The 22,128-nt window shown below is 40.2% G+C and overlaps 1 protein-coding gene across 10 annotated transcripts in view; it reads right to left on the bottom strand.

The window, feature by feature from the left end:
* DST (dystonin) overlaps nucleotides 1-22,128 on the bottom strand; it is a 299,556-nt gene that overhangs the window by 225,064 nt on the left and 52,364 nt on the right. For all 10 annotated transcript variants that reach the window (XM_082218107.1, XM_082218116.1, XM_082218117.1 and 7 more), the window contains one exon: nucleotides 185-246. In XM_082218107.1, the coding sequence (XP_082074233.1) occupies nucleotides 185-246 (62 nt within the window). The remainder of the gene's footprint in view (nucleotides 1-184; nucleotides 247-22,128) is intronic.

Raw genomic sequence — 22,128 nt, 5'->3', positions numbered from 1 at the left:
ACCAACAAATAGTTGCAGACACGAAGCATGACTTTTCTATCATTTAAAGAAAAACAAACAAACAAGCAAGCAAAGGAAATGTCTTTAGGATATTCAGTGGAAAACCTTGCAAGGTTTACACTCACAGGATAGCTATGAAGCTGCACAGATATTATGATCCCATTAAGCATGCTTGTGAACTGACCTTCATAAGGTGCTGGTTTATCCATTTTGTGAATGTTTTCTTTTGTACTTTGTCCCGCTCATCTGAGGAGAGAGAAAAAAAGATTGCATTAATTCTAAAAATAGTATTTACTAAGGTCTGGGAGTGTTATGTTAAAAAATTTCACACTGCTTGAAAAGATAAGGTGACGATTCAATTAATCATCGCACACTGGTTTGAAACATCTGTTACAACAAACTATAAGAGAACCACTTACAAAGTCGAACAGGAGAGAGGAGGTGAAATTAAGAACAAAAAATGCTGAAAACTAATTTAAACAGATTTTTTTTAAAAAGAAAAAAATTGTTAAATAGGGAGGGGCACTGTGTTCTACAGAGAAGGATGCCAACAAATACACATTCCAGATTATTTATATCAGGGATTGTCAACATGTTGCGTTCCAGATGTTGTTGGACTCCAAATCCCATCAACCCTAAGTTAGCACAGTCAATGGTTAGAGATGATGAGGACTGTAGTTTAACAACATCTGAAGTGCACCACAGTGGCTATCCCTGATTTGTATATTATTAAAATAATGTCTATCCTTTTCTATCACTTCGGATACCCAAGGCGGCAAACAACATAAACAATAAAATACAAATACAAAAATAATAAAAAAACCCAAACTTCCCACCTCCCAAAAAAAACATTGAGATACTTCTGCAACACTGCCAGCTTGCAACCATCAACAAAATGGCCTTAGCCATATGCTGAAAGGACTTGGTAAGCCGCCTTGCTGCCCTACAGATGAGGTGTGGCGACTGAATGGAACACGCATGTTAGGAGAAATATGGGAGACTGCGGCATGTTGTTCTCATGGATAAACTGATGGCTTGGGTGAAGGTGAGCAGAAGCCAAAAAAGGAAAAAGCCTATTAGTGAAGGCTGGTATTGCTTTTTGCACATATAAGCAGGACTGATTAGTTTTGTCTATTGTCATATGCCCATGGAACATTATGGTGAGGATTTATAATCTGAAAAAAGAGGACATTAGAAAAGAGTCAATATTTTATAATGCCATTTGTTGTGCAGTTCTTGTGGGGGGGGTGGATTTGTCTGATATGCATGTCCATGTCTCAAAAATGAAAAAAATTAATAATTATTTTAAAAGTCCAGTCTCACATACCCATCTAACAAACCAACAGAGGGTGAACAGACACAAAGCAGGACCTCTGCTAAGGAACAAAATGTGCACGTTCACATAGGGAACAGGGTGGGTCACCTTCACTTAAGGTAACCTCTCCTGAGGCTACTTGTGGCTTAGAAGATCAGAAATTGCACTCTGACTACAACTTTGCTTCTCAGCTCAATTTAACTTATATGAAATATTGTAATGATAGTCTCCATCCACCCAGCTCCTGTCAAAAGCTTAGGACATTTTACCACAAACACAAGTGCACAAAACTCTCTAAGCTGCTAATTTTCACCGGTCCACATTTCACGCCTGGTCCCTAGCTCACTTTATTCTTCCATACAAAATAAAAAAAATTCCTTCCAGTAGCACCTTAAAGACCAACTAAGTTAGTTCTTGGTATGAGCTTTCGTGTGCATGCACACTTCTTCAGATACACTGAAACAGAAGTTGCCAGATCCTTCTATATAGTGAGAAGGTGGGGAGGGGTATTACTCAGAAGGGTGGTGGGAATGGGAGATTGGCAGATAGCTGAGATGAGCCTGTTGACAACTCTTAACGACTGTAATAGGTCTTACAGGAAAAGGCAAGGGGTGAGAAGGTGAGAAATGGCTTAGTCATGTATAATGAGATAAGAATCCAATGTCTTTGTTCAGGCCAGGTTTATTCTTCCATACTGCTCTTTCCCACTTGCTTTCTGTTAAGCAGTGTCCACTCTTTCTTTAGGTGCTTACAGGACACCAGAAGGTTGCTTTTCTGGACAGTTTCAGCACTCGTGTCCATTTGCAGCTCTTGCTGCCCCCTCCCTCTAAAACACTGGCTTTCAGTTGGTGGGTTGGGACCCACTACCAGGTCACAGCCTGATCTCAGGTGGGTCACAACAGCAGAATCACTGAAAAACAACTATATGGTTAAGAAAAGAAAGTGGGTCCCTAAATGAATGTTTGGGCTAAAGGTGTGTCCTGGGATTGAAAGTGGAAGAATACAGCTCTAAAGTGAATGGGATTAGTTGCCAGAACAGACAGCCATAAACACCTCCATATATCCCTAAAATACAGAGCAGTTCTGTGAATTTTAATTCTATGCAACTTTGGAAACCAATCAACATCTCCAGTAGGGCTGTCAGGCTGTAACCCAAAGATTCCCCCTCTTCTTTTAAACCTGCTGATCAACTGGGAGAGGAGGCGGTCGTAACCTCCTGCCCTTCTAAATCCTATTATCTTCCTCCTCCATCTTGCTGTAACAAGCAGGATTTCAGAGCTGGAGTGGACTCTGGGATGACAAAGGGAGAGGGACAAGTGGGAGCTGCCTCATCTGCTGATTCCCCCTTTCCTGGATTTGCTAACAGAGTAAGGCTTAACTGATGCTTAAGGTATGCAATGTCTCTCTGGACATAACGAAGACAAAGAAGCAAAGGAGTAGGTTTTTTCCATTTTAATTAAGGTATCAATTATTCCTCATGTCCTCTATTTCACAAGGTAAGCAAGCACTACTGTGTTGGGAAAGGCAATGGGCAGGATGGCAGAATAACTCAAGAAAGGAGGGAAAGCAAAAGTATTTTTTACAACAGAGCTGAAATGCCTGTGAAAATCAGATACTGAATTTTTATTTTTGAAACTCCTCTAGGGGGAAAAGGTGGGGTTTTTTAACAGAATATCTGCAAACATTCTCAGTAGTAGTACTATTATTATCTGGTAGAAGCAGCTATTCCCCTCCCCTACTTGGCCCTGGAATTATGCAATGTATGGGTCATTGTGGTGGATAAAAACTGGCGGCTAGGCCACCAACAAAGGAAGCCTGCTATACTGCCACTGTTGTTGCTTGCTACTGCAGCAAAAGCCAAAGCAAGTGGAAAGAGCCATGCTGCTAGCATTTCTAATATTAAGTCCCTTTCTCAATATTTTTTGGAGAATTTCATCAACTTCACACTGGAGAAAAGTCTGTAAAAAAAATTAAAATCCCATTACACTACCCTCAAACAAAGAAAAGATAAAAGAAGGGCCATTTTCACTCAGTCCTCAAATGTTTTTGATATCAGAAGTCATATTAACATTTGCTGTAAAAATAAACTTGGATTCTTCCAGCTTATGCCATTTATTCCAATTTCAGTTTTAATATATGCCTCCGTCTTGAACTTGCTAGATGCAGATGAGTGATAGGAGGCACCAGCTGGGGAACCCCCAAGGGAAGAAGGGCCAGAGCCAGGGGATTGGTGGTGGGACAACAATGAGTGGTCAGAGGGAGAAGAGGAAGTAGACTGGGAGGAGGAGGTATCAGAAGCTGAAGAGGTAACAGGGCTTAGTGAGCAGGAAGCTTCTGTGGCAGAGAGTGGTCCAGAATCAGAGGCAGAAGCGGAGGCTGGAGAGGCCTTGGCAGAGATGGGTGAAGAAGCCAGGGTGTTTCCCCTTCCTGCTGTGACTAGCTCCCCTCCCATTTGGTCTTCCAGAACCAGAAGGGGTATGAAGAGAGTGGAGCAAAGACAGGCAAGACAACAGAGTCTCAGATTGCTTGGGAAGGAACCAGGGGAGGAGGAGACTTAGGGAGCTGAGGGAAAGCGGGGACCTTCGGTCTTTACAACTGCCTCATAGGGTCAAGTTCTACCAGGAAGAGTTGACGTGCTCTCTAGGCCTGGCCTACTGAGCTGTCTTGCTTCTTTGAATAAAGAGTTAATTTCACTGAATTCTTTTTGAGTTATTGATGACCGGCTCCCAGCACCCACTCCTGTAAGCCTCTTACTGCAATTGTGTTATACTTAGAACAGCACTGCCATGACAACAGTAAAAAGCTAATTGTGATAGTCACAGAATAGATCCACAGAAATAAATGGACTTGAAGTTTTACAGTTTTTTTGTTTAATTTATATACCACCCTTCATCCAAGGATCACCAGGCGTCTTACAATATAACAACACAGAAATACAAAACACAATAACAAACAAAACAAAACACTGCAGCATTTTTTATTTATTAAATAATGTTGGATACCAGCCAAAGACATTATTTTGGGTCTTTGGAGCATGCTAGGACACTTTGGGCTGTAAATCCTAGGCGCGCACTTATTTAGAGTAAGCTTCACTGAACACAGTGGGACTTACTTCCATGTAGGCATGTATAGGATTGCTCTGTTAACCAAACGTCTACTTATCACCATAATTCCAACTAAAGCCGTACCAGAAAATGTTGCCAGAATGCAAAAAGACTGGATCTCACAATATATAATATCCTTACTTTGGGATAATATTGGAACTTAGAAGGTAACCATGCATTAATGCTTTGCAAATTTATGATTACAAGCAGTAAAATGGAGTAAAGTCAGATGCGGACACATAAAAACCAAGTTGTAAACATATAACTTTGACAGTGTCCAGCACATTCACAAACAACAGGACTAAAGTTCAGAGCCTTTTACAGCAAGTCTTTCAAACCAGAGGCTCTGGAAAACAAAGTAAAAAAACAACACCTCGGATAACTGAGCTAATCCACAAGAAAGCAAAATATGTTTGCAATTCCAAAGACTACTTTTGCACATTTTCTTTCCAAAGCAAAACTGGTAAAATTAGCATAAAACATAGCACAGTTAGTACTAACCCGTACAGCACATTAGTTCCACCAATTTTGTATTCCATTCCTGATTACACCTAGGAGGCTGTCCCATCATTCTAGGTGAGTGAGGTGCTGTTAATTTTCTTAAACTCTTCAACCTCAGGCTATAAACTAGTTTTTCCTTTTGCATGTGTGTGTATATATATAGAAAACGAAATACCTTTGTTGACAGAATGGCTCCTTCTGATAGAAGGGGGGGAAAGTAGGAACTCCCCTTTTTAAGTAAACATTAGCAATCACATGCCTGCTACAGCCAGCCAGATAATGGTCTTTTACATTGTATTTCAAAACACAACTGTTGAAAGAGGTACAATTTTTAGTTTTATCTTTATATAGACTGGGTACTTTTTCTGGTATATCCTCATTACAGTCATACTGAAAGATTTGCCCTACCTAATTAAAAGGGTGGGGGAATGTGCAGACTACCAGCTAGGATTGTCATATTTCCCTTGTTTCCAACCTAATGTGTAATATAGGCCCAACATATTAATACTGATTTTTATCCTCAGCAGACATATGCCCATTATATCTTTCAATGGACATTCAATGCCCCTCCTTTAAGTGATTTCACTCAAGCTAAATCTATACATGCAACCAACTGAGGTGGTATGAAAGACTGTGGCACTCTGGAGTACAGGGAGAGCATATTACTTTTGATTTCTCTCTCGTCCCCAAAAGAAAAGTGAAAAGTTGTCAGCAGAAAACTAGCTAATCGTGAAGAAAAGTTCCGCCTTAACTGCTGTGTTGACTTTCTTTTTAGCAGAGTGCTAAAAGTCAGTATTAAAAATGTGAGATTCTGATGCTCTCCATTCTACCACCTCACCATTTTGCCATCTCATTTGCTTCATGGGAAGACCAGGCCTCAGTTCTGGTAGTTCTAAAATATAGGGGTGAGTGATTTTTCCTAATCACTCCAACACCTTCCCTATTATAAGTCATAGGGGGCACTGTAGCCTTTTCTTCTGCTCAATATTTTTATCAGACTTCCACAACCTGATGCCCTTCAGATTGCTTGGCATTCAAGTCCCATCAGCCCCAACCAGCATGACAAATAGACAATGATGATGGAAAGCGTAGTCTGGTCGAATAAGAAAGAAAAAAGCAACTAGGTCTTAGATTACTCTGATTTGCGAAATGTCTAAAATGACAGCTGATGTAACATTAAAAGTGTGTACTGGATTAAGAACATTCACTGGGAAGTAGAAAGACTAACTAAAGTAACAAAAACCACAAATATCTACCCTTTCTATTTAAACATATGGGCTCCTCTCAAATTACAGCCTAACCTCAACTCAAGCACTAGAGTCAACTGCTACCAACATAAACAGGGCTTATTTGGCAAATGCCAGGAGCCGGCATATGCTCTTCCAAGAAAGGTATTTCAGGCATGTATTTTCTCCGCTACTAAGTGGGCACCAGCCCTCTCTACAGCTGTGTTTTAAAAAGTTTCTTCCGGCATTATTCTGAACAGTCGCATAGAGAAGGGCGGTCATGCTATATTCACTGTTCTAATCTTTGAGACTGTCTACACGGTTTCAAGAGGTGAAGTCTACACTTAGGCTGTTTAAAGCTGCTTGAGACGAAAGGACTGATTGCCTAAAGCTTAACTTATACAACCATATTTTACAGGAGAACCAAGCATTTCCCCTTCTCCTGCCATTTCCCTGTGGAGAAGCTTTGTTTTGAAAGCACCTCAATAATGAGTTTCCTCTTTTCTGCCAACAAAAGCTGCACATCAAGCAAAATTATTAAATTCCATATTGAGGCTGTATCCCTGCTCACACAACAGACTTCTGTGTATGCAACAGAATGTCTCCTTGCTTTCCGACTGCATGGAGTTAACCAGCATATATAAAGAACAGGTCCCAATACACTCTTGGCATGAACAAGAATGAGTAACAGATGAGTAAGCTTAAATATCAGTGTCCGGGATCACCTGAGCATAGTGATTCTTACTGGAACTCTTTAAAAGGTAAAGGGACCCCTGACCATTAGGTCCAGTCGTGGCCGACTCTGGGGTTGCGGCGCTCATCTCACTTTATTGACCGAGGGAGCCAGCATACAGCTTCCGGGTCATGTGGCCAGCATGACTCAGCCGCTTCCGGCAAACCAGAGCAGCACACGGAAGCGCCATTTACCTTCCCGCCGGAGCGGTACCTATTTATCTACTTGCACTTTGATATGCTTTCGAACTGCTAGGTTGGCAGGAGCAGGAACCGAGCAATGGTAGCTCACGAGGATCGCGGGTATTCAAACCGCCAACCTTCTGATCGGCAAGTCCTAGGCTCTGTGGTTTAACCCACAGCGCCACCCGCATCCCTACTGCAACTCTTCACTGGCTCTCAATTAAGTGAATGGTTGCAATTTGCTCTTAGGAAAGAAGTTGGAGCACAGTGCTTCAGAGAGCTGTTGTGCTTGAGGGAAAACCTGCCCTTCACCCCAGATCCTCACTGACCAAACTACAGGTGGGAAGGCATGTTTGACTTGCTAGGTTACAACCCAGAGAGAGAGATTACAACTGTTCCTTTAAATTCTCTAGTGCAACTGGAGATAAGGAGGCACAGCTTCACATTCCTGTTCAGTATACACTGTCACTGACAGCTTCCAATGTTCCACCTCTTCTACCGGCTGTAAGAACATAGAGGCATATGGTTCACAGCAGGTAGGGCAAACAAGAAGGATCACCATAGTCACAGGGCACTTCCAAATGCTGAACTACCTAAAGATGCCAGAGTTTGAATCTGCAACTTCATGCATGAGCTACAACGCTTTCACCCAAGGCTAGGTGATAACATCACCAATGGGTCAGTGATGGGGTCTGGGGAGGAACAAGTCAAAGAAGCTAAGGCTTCCGTATCTTTGCTGCATCAAGGTGTTTAAAAAGCAAGAGTACATCTCCAGATTGTACACTGGCAATGCAAGGAGGGGGAGCAATGTGTATTTGCATGCATATTGCACAGAATTGTACTACAGACTACATACACCCTGACCACCATAACAATGAACATTTTCTGTGCCTTATAGCCCTTTTCAGAAAATTTCATTAGAAGAGAAAAGAGATTACCACACCCAAATTCAACATTTCCTTTAAAATTCCTTTAAAATTTCCATGACAAAAACCAGAACAGGTCTGGCTTCATACTACCATGCAACCAGAATCTATACTACCATGCAACAAGAATCCACCTGCCTCTGCAACCTGCTGTGATATGTGAGGCTGAGTTATGTACCACAACAAACGAAGGAAGTGTATGGACTGCCAAATCACTGCATCTGAAAGAAGGAGAAAGGCAGTACTATTGTGCTTCTCAAGATCAGGAACTGCAACCCTAGCGATAAGATAAGACGAATGTTAAACCGCAATCCATATACCAGCCTCTCAAACCAAACAAGTTGTTTCTCTTGAAGTTTGAGCAGCATTTTAAAAGAGTGGGTGAATGAAAGCTTGCTGTCCACCCACTGGGCTTTAGGTGCAGTGCTTAGAAAACAGAATTCAAGGAGAATGTGTGGGCTGAAAGAAAAAGAAAAAAAGGTTCTGGTTGAATCATTCTGTATTATGTTCTCTATTCTGCTGCCCTTCCTTTTGTTGGACCTTTCAATGAGATCAACTGGAATGAAACAGCTGCAAAAAATCACTAGAGGTCTTAGCCTTGCAGCAATCTTTTATTTAGGGTCTGCATTCTGTTCTTCCTTTCTGGAGCATAATGACTGCATTCAGTAGCTTCTGGCAAAGCAAGTGCAGCCATAAAAGTTCTAACAACTTACTTTGCAAGACAACATATCTAACCACTTAGTTATTTGCCAATTCTTACTTATTTTTGGCAGATGTAACTGATTTGCCTCTGTCAATGGCTCCACAATCCCATGGATCAATTCAGCACTGAAATACAGAAGTGGCAAGTACTGAAGGGTTCTGTACAAATTTGCATCTCTATAGTGTGAAGCATCCTATATATTGTCATTAGTGCAAAAGGAATGGATTTGTACCACGTGAATCTAACTATTATCATGCTCTAGACTATTGCCTGTTAGTAATATAACACTTATTTTTTCTAGAGAGACAATTCACATGTGAACAAGACACTTATTTTCTTCACACACCCCTCCTTGTGTATGGGAATATAACTCCCAGTAGACATTTTGGATAATGAAGTGGGTGAAAATAATGCTACGATAGTGACTGAAATTGTTCTGGCTACTGCTTACAGAAGAGTCTACAAGGTGAAAATAAGCTGCAAGTTCACCTGTATGAGCCAGATATTACTGCCAAAAGTGGTGTTCTACAAAGTAAATATCTTAAAGCTTTAAGACTTATGAGAAGCTACATGATGAGGGGTAAATAAAATTAGGATAAATTGGTATCGTAACAGGGAAGAGAAAGAAACATAGGATAAATAGGAATTAGGGGCAGCTATCTGGCAACGTGTCTCTCTTTCATTTCTTGGAAATACTAAAGATTACTTGGAACAGATTTTACAAATGACTAAGCAGCATAGTTATCATAAACCATATTACTGTCCTGTACTGCAGAGGCATTACATCAAAACAATTGTTTAATGTGTAGGTAGGTTTCTCAGGATCAACGAGATTAGGCTTCTGTAGTGAGTAAAAGGCCCATGACTAAAAAGATCTTTTGTATCCACCGGCAACATTGGAAAAACTTTCCCCCCCAAAAAAAATAAATTTGTGAGGATGACAACTCCCACACCAACCATAATGGGGAATATCTGCAGCTTTGCTTTACTTGATGTTGCCTTCTTTGTAGTTTTAGGCAAATAAATACTAATTGTGCTGAAATAGTAAAAGCAGTCTTATCTCTGCCCTAAATGATCTTTACACAGTATATTAATGATGGAAACACTTAAGATGATGATGATGTCTACTTGGATTTTATGCCTTGTTGTGTATTTTTATTGTGTATATATATTTAAACCTAATGTGCAATGCCTAGAGAATGTGTTAATAGGGGTCTAACAAGCGTCATAAAATAGACTGTAGGGGTGTTTGTTAAGTTTTTTAAAAACAACCTATTGATAGTTTTTCAGCTCTAAATTCCTGTAATGAACTTCTGACACTGGCAAGCTCCTCCTCCTACATAACTGTTATATGAGTACAATATTCTCTAAACAAAATTCCTCAAGTGCAATAACCCTCAATGGCATCCTCTTGTATTTGCTCACATCCTTCTTTCCTTGATACAATCAGATGTGCTCTCTTCCCTCCTGTTACCAAAGGCTTGCGGCAGCCATGGACTTGAAGGAGTCAGAGAAGTGTAAATATCAGAGGAACACAGGGGCTTTGAAAACAAGAGTCGGAAAGCAATCCTCTTATTTTCAATGGAATTTCTCTGCTTGTTAGATCTGGTTCTTACTGTACAAGAGAGACATCAAGTGATTCAACAACTTTCTGATTAAAAACCGCAACAGTTGTTTGCAGCCAAATGATAGCTCTTTGAAACTTTCTGTGTGCATGTGTGGGTCTCCCCACATGTGATTCTCTGAGCGCAGAATCTTCCCGGCTGCATCCCTATCTTCTTGCCAATTCATTACAAAGGATGTTGAATCTCATAAGATGGGAAATGGAGGTATGGTTCAATGTACAAATGTGGATGCTCTCACTGTTAAGTTTGCCACGTTCTCCTTGAACATCACTAAGTGCCTTTTGCTGGCTTGCTTGGGGTTTGAAATGTTCATCTTTCCAGGAAAAAAATACTGAAGGCCTGTGTGCTTTTCCATACATCAGTCAGAAAGCACAGGCAGTAAAACCCGGCTTAGTTACAGTGGTGAAAGTTTCTAAATTATTAGTAAAGGAACACAGGAAAGGCTTGTTAGAGCCATGTGGTCTAAGCTGCAGCAACCCGCTCAGAACCTTGTCACATGTTGAGCTTCTCTGGTAGACTGAAGGTGAACAACGGCCTTGATTACCTTCCTCTCAAGGTAAGTCTCTCAAGCCTAAGTCTGGCAGGACAGCTTACTCTATGGCATTAACCCCTTCAGAGAATCATAGAGTTGATTGGAAGGGACCCTGAAGGTCTAGCCCAACTCCCTGCAATGCAGGAATCTCAATCTGAAACCATAGTGGACCCTGCGTAGTTTGGAAATGTGCTAGCAGTTTTATTGCTGCACCACTAATTAGACTTAAGGTTACTGGTTATATGAAGCTGGTTATCTCACATATCACATCTTTTTGTTCCATGACAGAAGAAAGGAAATACATAAAAACAATATATCTAAGTAGTCAAAGATTTCAAGTAAATAACACTGAGTGAAAAGACCATAATACTACCACTCTGTATTTATAATGAATCGTAAGTCAAGAATTTTTCTTTGCCTGGTCTCCTATATGCCAATATGCAAAAGGGCAACTACTCCTAAGGGAGTTGTTAAACAAACCAATAGTTAATTAAGTCAAAAGTCCCAGTCACTGGACATATAAACACATCAGCTGATGTTTACACCACAAAGACACATTTTATTATTCCTATTGCACTAATATCCAACAAACACACTGTCATCCTTTGTTGGTGAAACTGGAAGAAGAACAATCAAAAGATTCTGCTCTGCAACAAAGAAATGTAGAAAAATAAACAAAAGGACTTTCTGGATATCAAACTGATACAAAGAGCACATACAGACGGAAACTGCTACAGCCTAAAACCATGTTAAATCTTTGGATTTAATTTATTTTGGTTCACACTGAAAGTATTCTTGTCCTACACAACTATGGTGTCTGCCGACAAAACATAAATAAATGGGACCTCAGGAAGCTAACTTAGGCTATATTGTGCTCTAAGAAACATTACTGTCTTGATCCAACACAATGTTAGTCATACTTAAGCTTATTTATTTCCATCAGTATCTAAATTAGTGCTGGATGCTGGCCTATAACCGGAAACCACAATGAGTCCTCTTACTTTTCTGATGATCAGAGGACAGTAGAATACAGAACTGAGACAGCTATGCAAAGATTTGCACTAAATTTTAAATGGGAGAAATAAATATATGCCAGGATACCACTCCAAATTTCATCATGTGAAATTACAACACAAAACTCCTGTGATACTCTGTTAACAGGGTTACAATTTTTGTTTTCTAGACACATGGAAAATAGCACTAAATACTATCTAGATTCATCGTAAGTTCATTAGTGACAATGAATGGATGACAATTGCAAACACATATTAGGCACGCTTAGCATTATTTAGCCTTGTTTACCAAACAAAAGAGTAAGGGTGACTGAGGACATCCTTTACCAGAACTGCTGTTAAGGAGCCTTTACTATTAAAAACCCATACTATTAGGACCTACCGTCTTCGCTAACATATGCCCTTGATTCTACTTTCTAACCTGGCTTTAACTCAGTGGGACATGTTCCACACTATTAAGACCTATTGTATTACCTAGGGTATGTCATTGAGTCAACTTTCTAAATTGGCTATAACTGAGCGGGTCCTGCTTACAGAATCAGTGACACCCAGTTTAGTTGCTACCCCTGTAAATCAATGTCACTTGTTTATGCAGGCAACAAGTCCCAGGATAACTCTTCTGGGGCTTTTTTAGGTCACACTCAGGTCACTGTGTGCTCAAACTGAGAACTCAATACAGTTCTGCACATACCCAAAAACAACTATGCTGCTGGGGTTTGGAGTTGTAGTGTGGGTGTCATTTGTGTTTGTCTGGGCGTTTTCCATTCTTTTTTAGTGGAGCAACGAGTGTACAACCCTCTCTTTCCATTTTGTGCCATTACTTGATCAGTCAGTTATCCCCAAAAGAAAAAGCAAACAAGTGCTCCTAAATGTCAATTTTCTTCCCTTCTTTCAGATAAATTGCCCTTTTCTTCGTGCTTTGATTATACAACCAATCTGACAAATGGATTTTATTGTTGTTTCAGGAGAACTAATAATATAAGCAAGGCATATGTTACTCTTAATATTTTAACGTTTCAGAAGGGGCATAAACTACTTATAATAATCTTCCGTTTCCACAAACTTAAAACTTAATCCATTGTGGGAAAGGTGAAAGAAATAAAATATCTGCATTCATTTTGTTGTAAAATATGAATTGTTCCGCCACAGTAAAATTATAGTAAGAAAAGATGCATGTTATGCATTTACAATATCTAAAGCTTCCATAAATAAAATTTCTAGTGTTCAAAACAAAGCAGCCTTGAGTCAAATTTTAGATATGGTGACGTGTGGCTGACAATAACATGATTTCAAAAAGTGTGTGAATTGTAGGATTGCGAACTTCTGAACTACTCAATGCTGCTGCATCTTTTACTGTTCTTTACACAAACATCAGCTAGTGATTATTTTATGTCCATGCTACCTCAGCTGCTGATTTTTGTACATCAAGCTACTATCAGGTTTTTTCAGAAGAATCCTATATACATTTATACTCAGAATTATGTCTCATTGAGTATGGTGGGATTAACGCCCATTTAGGATTCCAACCTTACTCACCTGCCAGTGCCTTGCTGCCAACAATGCCCTATATAGGACAAAGAAATCAGTCTCCAAGCAAGAGAATAAATGGGTGCAGGAATTTCTGGATTTAAAAACAAGCAACATTCAGATCCCATTGAGATAATATTTCAGTCTCTAAGAACACTCTCCTCCTGCTGACCTCCATATCACTATACTTAAAAATAAAAAAGCAAAAACTCCAATCTTAAACAGAAGCTGCAGTGTTGAGCTGCTAATTCAGAATTTATCAGCAAGTTTGATTCTATTCAATTTAAATTTAACCAAGATCATGGGCTTCTTTCTTGCTCCAGGTATTAAATTGGCACAGCACCAGTTACTGATACTGTGTACATTTTGGCTTTGCATAGAAGTATCACAGACCTAGTTCCGTAGGTTTCATTGCATGGCCTTTGGGCCACACTGTTTACACACACACCCTGCCTCTGTATTTGGATGTGTACACAGCATGTCAACTGCAGGTAGCACTTCATGCGCCTTGACAGAGCGGGCCCTAGTCTATGTAAGAATACACCACAATCATTAATCTGTTGTGTGAATATGAAACATGGCCCTTCTAAACCATGCCTCAACAGCACGTAGAGACTGTGATGGAGACAGACTAAAAGTCACAGGTTCAGATTTGCTCACATCAAGCAAGTAATCTATTTCAGGCACAGGGATTGATTACTAGAAGCATGGCTGCCAACTTTTCTTCTTTTCTTTTTTTAAAAAATGAAGCCCTGTCCAACCAAAGAGTATATTTTTAGCTGACGCAAATACAAGTGCACTGCCACATTGAACTGACAGAGTCACTTATGTGGACTTAAGGAAAACTTTGATAAACACAGGTCATACTTCCACTGAAAGCATGGCAAAATGCCCATGGAATTCCAGTGGGAATGGGATTAACGTTAGGCTACAGCCTAAAGGAATTTTCATTAGTTGAATAATCCATGGTAATCCAACACCGATTCTGTTTACAAAACACATTTTAAAAATTCTTCCTTAGCACAACAGAAACAAATATTATTCTTATTTAGCTAGTGCAAGTATTTGCACTGTGGATTTAACATTCAAATTTTATATGGCACTCTAACAAATAGTATTCAATATCACTGCTTAAATATGCTTGGGTTCATATTAATTTACACCATGTATATTTATTGTAATAATTTTTCACTGTTATTTACCTAACTTGTAGGTCAAACCTAGAACTATCAGGGTAAAGGTAAAGGTAAAGAGACCCCTAACCATTAAGTCCAGTCGTGACCGACTCTGGGGTTGCAGCGCTCATCTCGCTTTATTGGCTGAGGGAGCCGGCATACAGCTTCCGGGTCATACGGCCAGCATGACTAAGCCGCTTCTGGCGAACCAGAGCAGCACACAGAAACGCCGTTTACCTTCCTGCCGGAGCGGTCCCTATTTATCTACTTGCACTTTGATGTGCTTTCAAACTGCTAGGTTGGCAGGAGCAGGGATTGAGCAACGGGAGCTCACCCCGTCACGAGGATTCGAACCGCCGACCTTCTGATCGGCAAGTCCTAGGCTCTGTGGTTTAACCCACAGCGCCACCTGCATCCCTATTAGGGTAGAGCTACACAAAGCAGAAAACATGGGGCAATCACAGAAAGTGGCACAGCCCTATCTTGATTTCTGCATGTTGTCAAAGTAGCCAACCAGATGCATGCAAGAAACTTACAAACATAATTTGAGCATAAGAGCACTCTCCCCTCCTGTGTTTTCTTTCATGTGGTTTTCAGAAGCATTACTGCATCCAACTGTTGTGGCCTCCAACAACCCTGTCCTCCTTGAATTTGTTTAATCCTCTTTTAAAGCCATCTATGTTAGTGGCCATCACTACCTGTGAGAGGTAGTTTAACTATACACTGCGTGAAGAAGCACTTTCATTTTTCTGTCCTGGATCTTCCAACCTTCAGCTTCATTAGATGTCCATGTGTTTTTGTATTATAGGGTGGGGGGGACACTTTTCCCTATCCACTTTCTCCATGCATAATTTTATAAACTTCTATCATTTCATTTCTTGCTCACCTTTTCTCTACACTAAAAAAACCCCAAATACTGCAACCTTTCTCCATTCCCTTGATCATTTTGGTTGCCCTTTTCTCAACCTTTTCCAATTCTACAATATTCTTTCTGTGATGCAGCAACCAGAACTGTATACAGTATTCCAAATGCAGTTTGCTCCATAGATTTGTATAATGGCATTATGATGCTGGCAGTTTTATTTTCAATTCCTTTCCTAACGATCCCTTGTATGGAATCTGCCTTTTCCCACAGCTGCCACAAACTGGGTTGACATCTTCAGCATGCTATCTCTGCTATGACCCCCAGGTCTCATTCCTGTTCAGTCACCACCAGTTCAGAACGCATGAGTGTGTGTATGTGAAATTAAGATTGTTTTGTCCTGACATGCATCACTTTACACTTGCTTACACTGAATTGCTTTTTCCATCTCACTACCCATTCACTAAGTTTGGAGAGGTCCTTTCAGAGCTCTTCACAATCTCTTTTTCTGTTAATGACCCAGAACAATTTAGTATCATCAGCAAACTTGGGACATCTCAAGCTGAAGATCGTTTATCAGTAAGTTGAAAAGCACAGGTCCCAAAACTGATCCTTAGAGGACTTCACTTTCTACATCATACTATGAACTATGATCTCTCCATTCAGAGAACTGTCCATTTATTTCTACCCTTTGCTTTCTGCAACGTAAACAATTTGTGGACCGTAAAAGTTCTCCTCTTATTCCTTGACTGCTAAGATTGCTCAGGAGTCTTTGGTGAGATACTTTGTCAAAAGCACAGTACGTCAACCACATCATCTCTATGTATATGCTTGTTGACACTCTCACAAAACTCATGAGGCAGTACTCAACCAGCTACCAGTACGAAAAACTTAGCATCTCCCAAAAGAGCCTGAAGGAATCTAAGCAACTACAAGTAGCTTTGCAGTCAAGGACATATATTTGTACTGTTTATTACACTCGGGTATTCCTGGTTTTCTGGGACATGTGGTCCCTGATGATGTGATGGATATCGTCTCCCCAAATCCCACACATAACAGCTGCATGAAGTCTACTTATGTGAGCCTTAAACAGCAATCACGTCTGCTACTTAATACTAAAAGCTAATATTAATGCTCCAATTGCAACCAAATAAAATTAGGTAATGTGTAAAAATATTCAAAAAGTACATCTTTGGAGATGGGAATAAATGCATGCCATTTTTCAGTCTGAAACCTAATTAAACTATTGAAGTAAGCCCAATGTTTTCCACATTCATTTATTTCTGGGGACATACTGTATGTCAGTGATGGTCTCAAACAATACTGATAATCTGAGAGAGGGATGATCAAAGTATCTGGAAACACATTTCCACACAAGTTTAGTTTATAATTACCCCTGGTTTTTCTATTAAAATCTTATAATCAAAATGGCTTACAATAAAATAATCCAAAATACAGAGAGATCAAAACAATAAAATCACAAATCAGTTAAAACCTAAAAATGTTCCGGCTTTCAGGGCAATTCAGAAAAATGATCTCCTTGCTTGGGAATTGACTTCTGTACTTGGGGGAGTAAGGATGGTAGCTTACTCCTAATATCACTGGATGTAGAGATGAGGGCTCATTATTTGTATTGTATTATTTGTATTGTTGCTCATACCAGTCACCTCTGAAAAAGAGTGTGTGTGTGTAGTATGATGATAGATAGATGATAGATAGATAGATAGATAGATAGATAGATAGATATTTGCAGGTTTCCATTAACAAATATGGTCATTCATTAATAACAATCCAGAACCCAAAGTAGTGCAATACCAATTTTATGCATTTTTAGGTAATTTTAAGTCAAAAAATAGTGAGAAAGCATTTGAGTTCTCCAGAACTCTTAATCACGCAGGATGTTAAACAAAATTCAAAGGAAAGATGAAAAAGGGCAAGACTAAGAGTAGTGCAGTTGCTCATAAGGTCTGCAGTTTATAATTTCTTAAAATGGAATTCAGGAGTTTTGCAAACAACAACATCAAACACCACTCCCGGTGAATACTGAAACAATTCCAAAATTAAACATAGAATCATAGAATCATAGAGTTGGAAGAGACCACAAGGGCCATCGAGTCCAACCCCCTGCCAAGCAGGAAACACCATCAGAGCACTCCTGACATATGGTTGTCAAGCCTCTGCTTAAAGACCTCCAAAGAAGGAGACTCCACCACACTCCTTGGCAGCAAATTCCACTGTCGAACAGCTCTTACTGTCAGGAAGTTATTCCTAACAGCAAGGATAACGAGAAAGAAGAGTTCACTATGGTGTATACTTTAGCATTTACTCAAATATAAGCTGCCCGTATCCCTTTGGAAAAAAGCCTAGAATTAAGAGAATAGTTTTTATACCATAGTCTGAAGGTCAAACAATCCTGGATCTCTTAATACAGGAAGCCATGCCAGATCCAAAATTCAGTAGGAATGTCCAGCTAACAACCCCCAGACATTCCAGAGTAAGTGTGTTCATTACTATCTCCTCCTCCGAACTCTTTCATTGTGATGGGAAGGGATGGAGGACAACATTTCATAGGCAACTGTAAAAATCCATACTTGCATATCCATGTGATAATATAAAGCTGATAGTATATTGTAAGATATAGCCAGCTGTGTGACCTTAAGGATGGAGTAATTGTTTGGGACTTGGGATACTCAAATCCCAGCTTCACCACAGAGCTATTAGGCAACCTTTTCTAATCTTTAGAAACAAACACATTATTTCACAGGTAGGCATCAAAATTTGTACCAATGTATCCACATGCATTCATTTATCCCCTGTAAAACAGCAGTGATACCTGCCTCACCAGTTGTAGTCAAAAACATCTGGAGAGACCAGGCTGGGGAAAGCTGCTTCTGGGTGACTTCTACCAATAGGCTTTAAGTTTATGTTTCCAGTCCTCCTCCCACAACTGCATGGGGTCGGACCCCACCGCACTGAGATGGGGAGATATCTCTCTAAAAGAGCAAGCAGAGAGCTTTATCTCTAAAGAGCAGGCAAGGGGCTTTATCTCCCCATCTCAGCACTGAGCACCACAGTCCTGAGATTGGAAGATAATGTTGCACATTGCATCTGCAGTTGTTAAAAATAGAGCAATAATGAAAATGGCTATTGATTCTATAGGACTTTCATTACTGCACCATTGATGGAACATAAATCAGTTACCAGAGATGGGACCTGTTGTAATAAGCTGTATATGAATTTCCAGATGCCATGACTTTTCCGTCTTGCATCAATTTAAACCTAGGACATCTTCCAAGAATACTAGATGAGCTCATTTCTACCTGCAAGCAGCTTCACTGGGTTGCTTTTAAAATCCCCCAGGGTCAGTCTGCACACTGTAATTGCCATATGGAAGCTCCTTGAAAACCATATCTGCACAGAGATGTTTTCATCAGGTATAAAATGTAGAACAACTTAGTTCAAAGAAAAAACAAAAACAGGAATCATGTCTATATTCCTGCCACACACACACACCCCAACCGCCCTGTACTTCTGTGCTTGGGCATAGACTTGCTAATCCGTATCTCAACCACCCCTTAAAGCAGAGCAGCAGAACCTGTGACCCTCCAGATGATGTTGGACTCAAATTCCCATCATTCTCTGTTGGTATGTCCAAAGCTCAGGGATTATGGGAGCTGTAGTCCCATATTGGAGGACAACAGATTCCCCAGCCCTGCTTTGTAGTGAAGCATGAATTAATGTAATTTTTTCATATTGCCAGCTGGAAAAGCTATAGTGTGAGCACCTCTGGTGGAAAGCTACAGTAGAGGCATCTTTAGTCCCACAACAAGTGTTGAAGTCAACGGGAGTACACTACAATACAGTACTCTGCTGAGTGTGCTTACTTCTTGTTCATCTTATCAAGTATATGATGTTTACTTCCCAGCAGCTACGTCTCTAGCCACAGAGTTATTTGAACAAAATAACTATTTCTCAGTGTAATCCCAATATCTTTTTTTCTTTTTGCAATGCTCAAGACATACATTTTACTTCTCTCCCTATGCCCTTATTTTTATTTTTTTTGGTCTGCCTGTTCACTGCTCCTCGTAAGACTGCTTTTTTTTTTTTAACAGTACGTCCTAGACCTAGATTCTAAACATCAAAATGCTTCCCCACCCCCAATGAGAGAAGCTTGCTGTATATGAATAAAGAAAACACAAGAGCTTCATATCAGTATTTGATACTGGGATTGTACAGTGAAGTTAGCCACATCATAAAATAAAATAAAAATAAAACATATTTCATTTGTTTGTATTTTGATGTGTTGTAAATTTCGTTTTACATCAGTGTTGTATATCACATCGGGACTTTCTGTGTAAGACTACTAATAAATAATATTGGGTTGCATTCAAAATACACCCATTGAAATCAATGGACTTTAACTATCCCCCAAAAGGCAGTGATCTGCTAGGGACAGGTATCAAAAAACAGGGTTTCTGAGTATACATGTATAGGATTGTGCACTGAGGAGATCAACAACCAACTGGGCTCTTGCAGAACCAAAGTAAGGTCAAAACAAAGTACCTTGTGTCCTCCATTTAAGGGCGCTCTTAAAAGGTACATAGCTCTGGGTCAGCCATCAAGAAGGTCCCTTTGAGAATGGTGGGATGCTCACCTGCTACCAACTCCTGTGAACTACCAGATTAAGTCTACTGTCACCATTCTCTCCTCATGCCTCCCTGGGGTGGAAGTGAGGTAGGAGGAGCTATTTGGTGCTTTTCAGGAAGCTAGGCTTACTCTTAAGGTGTCCAGTTGCTGATCCTAATGCAAGAGCTCTGGTGTAACTGATTGGTGGCAAAACTACACATAGGGCTGCAATCCTAAACAAACTAAGCAGAGAATAATCTCCAATGTACTGAGTGGGGCTTACTGCCAAGTTGATATGCTTAGGACTGTGCTGCATGTGTCACAGTTTGAAACCTGAAGGTTGTTAAGGCTTAAGTGGAGGTGACTCGGGGTGTGGCATTTGTCATTTCTTCAACCTCTCCCCCTGCTCCAGCCTTCTCTTTCATGAGATACATCTACACATACATGCACAAACAAGAATCAGCTCCTGCTTGCAATGGCTTTACAGGAAGCAAGCAAGGCCATACCCAACTTAAAAATATGATGACAACCAGGCACTCAATGTCTATTAAGAGATGTGTTGCATCTTCAACGCTGCCAGTAATGCCTCTGTGGTTGTTCTGCCAGTAATTTGGTGCAATCTAACACAGTCTAGCACTGCAGCCTTTCAGCAACATTTTTATAGGCAATATTTAAGTAAATATTTGGCTTCTAATTTTACACAAAACAGATTCTGACCGTTTGCTTCTTTCATTTCTCCAGAATTCCAAAAGGGAGTTTATTCATTGGGGTGCCTGCCACTGTCAAGCAGACACTTCAGATATATAAACAGTGTGAGAGCTGCTGCTGACAACTTTTAATTGAACAGCTTATAATAATAGCAATAATACGTTTAAAAAATGAATGCCAGCTACCAGCTCGAACTGGAGCCAAGTACAGGCCACATTACTGCTTGCCTGCTTGATTGCTGACTGAGCGTCATCTTAAATTACACATGACAGGGTGCTAAAAGGTCTACGGCAGTTTAGCAAGTCAGAAACCATGAGCAAGTGTCTGAGCAATGTCACTCACACTGTAGTTTCCCATGGCAGTCCATTTTCAAAACCCTGTGCAGTTTCCCCATTTTATTTTATTTTTGCCCTTTTACTAGATAAATTAGCCTTCCTCGATACCTCCCAGGTGTTTTGGACTACAACTCCCATTACCCCCAGCCAGCACTGCTAGAGCACAACAGGCTGAAGAAGTCTGTTAAACGTAACCAGGCAGTCTATTGTCCTTATATTTTGCATACGCATGAAAATTTGCATTTTTTTTAAAAAAAACACCATATTGTTGTAAATGCTTCCGGGGCAAATTGTGGAAATAAAAAACCAGCCATTGCTGCAGGGTTGCAACCTGGAGTTCTTCTGCTTGCTAAAGATAGGGTAGCCAACTATATAAATAAAATTAAAATTCTGATATCGAGTTGGAGCTGAGGTTGAGGTTCAGCATTTATTTATTTTTTTGGAGGTCTGCTAAAATGTGAAAAGCAGATTTGTTTGTTTATTTATTATTTATTGTTTGTGTTTGTTTGCTTGCTTGCTTGGTTTTATTGATTGATTGATTGATTGATTGATTGATTGTTTCCTACTTCTCACTTTAACAAAAATAGGGAACTGGCCTCTCTGTGTGTGTTTTGCGACAGGGGGGAGAACATGCTCTACATGCAAAAGGTCCAGATGCAATCCCAACATCTGCAGGTAGGGCTGTGAAAGACTCCTGCCTAACACCCAAGAGAGCAACTGCTAGCCAGCAAAGGCAATGCTGAGCATGCAACACTGATGGTCCTCACTCAACAGAAGACCACTTCCTACCTCCCTAAATAGCCCCAAAGCCACACAGCAAACCTCCAGCCAATCTGGTTTCTTCTGTTCTATTGACAATTCTAACCACAGCAGGGTGGAAGATGGGAAGATTGGACCCCCAGAGCAAGTAAAATGGGAAGGCTGTGGCTGCCTCACCTTCTACTAAATTGGGGGATTTAGCATGTCTAAATTCTAACTGCTTGTGCAAAAGCAGCACTGTGTAAAGTATGGGCAATGCACATTACATGGTCCATG

Source organism: Podarcis vaucheri, assembly GCF_965113315.1.
Source record: "Podarcis vaucheri genome assembly, chromosome: 3".
NCBI classification, from domain to species: domain Eukaryota; kingdom Metazoa; phylum Chordata; class Lepidosauria; order Squamata; family Lacertidae; genus Podarcis; species Podarcis vaucheri.
The sequence above is the reverse complement of the archived record's forward strand: the minus strand, read 5'-3'. Positions and strand labels throughout refer to the sequence as shown.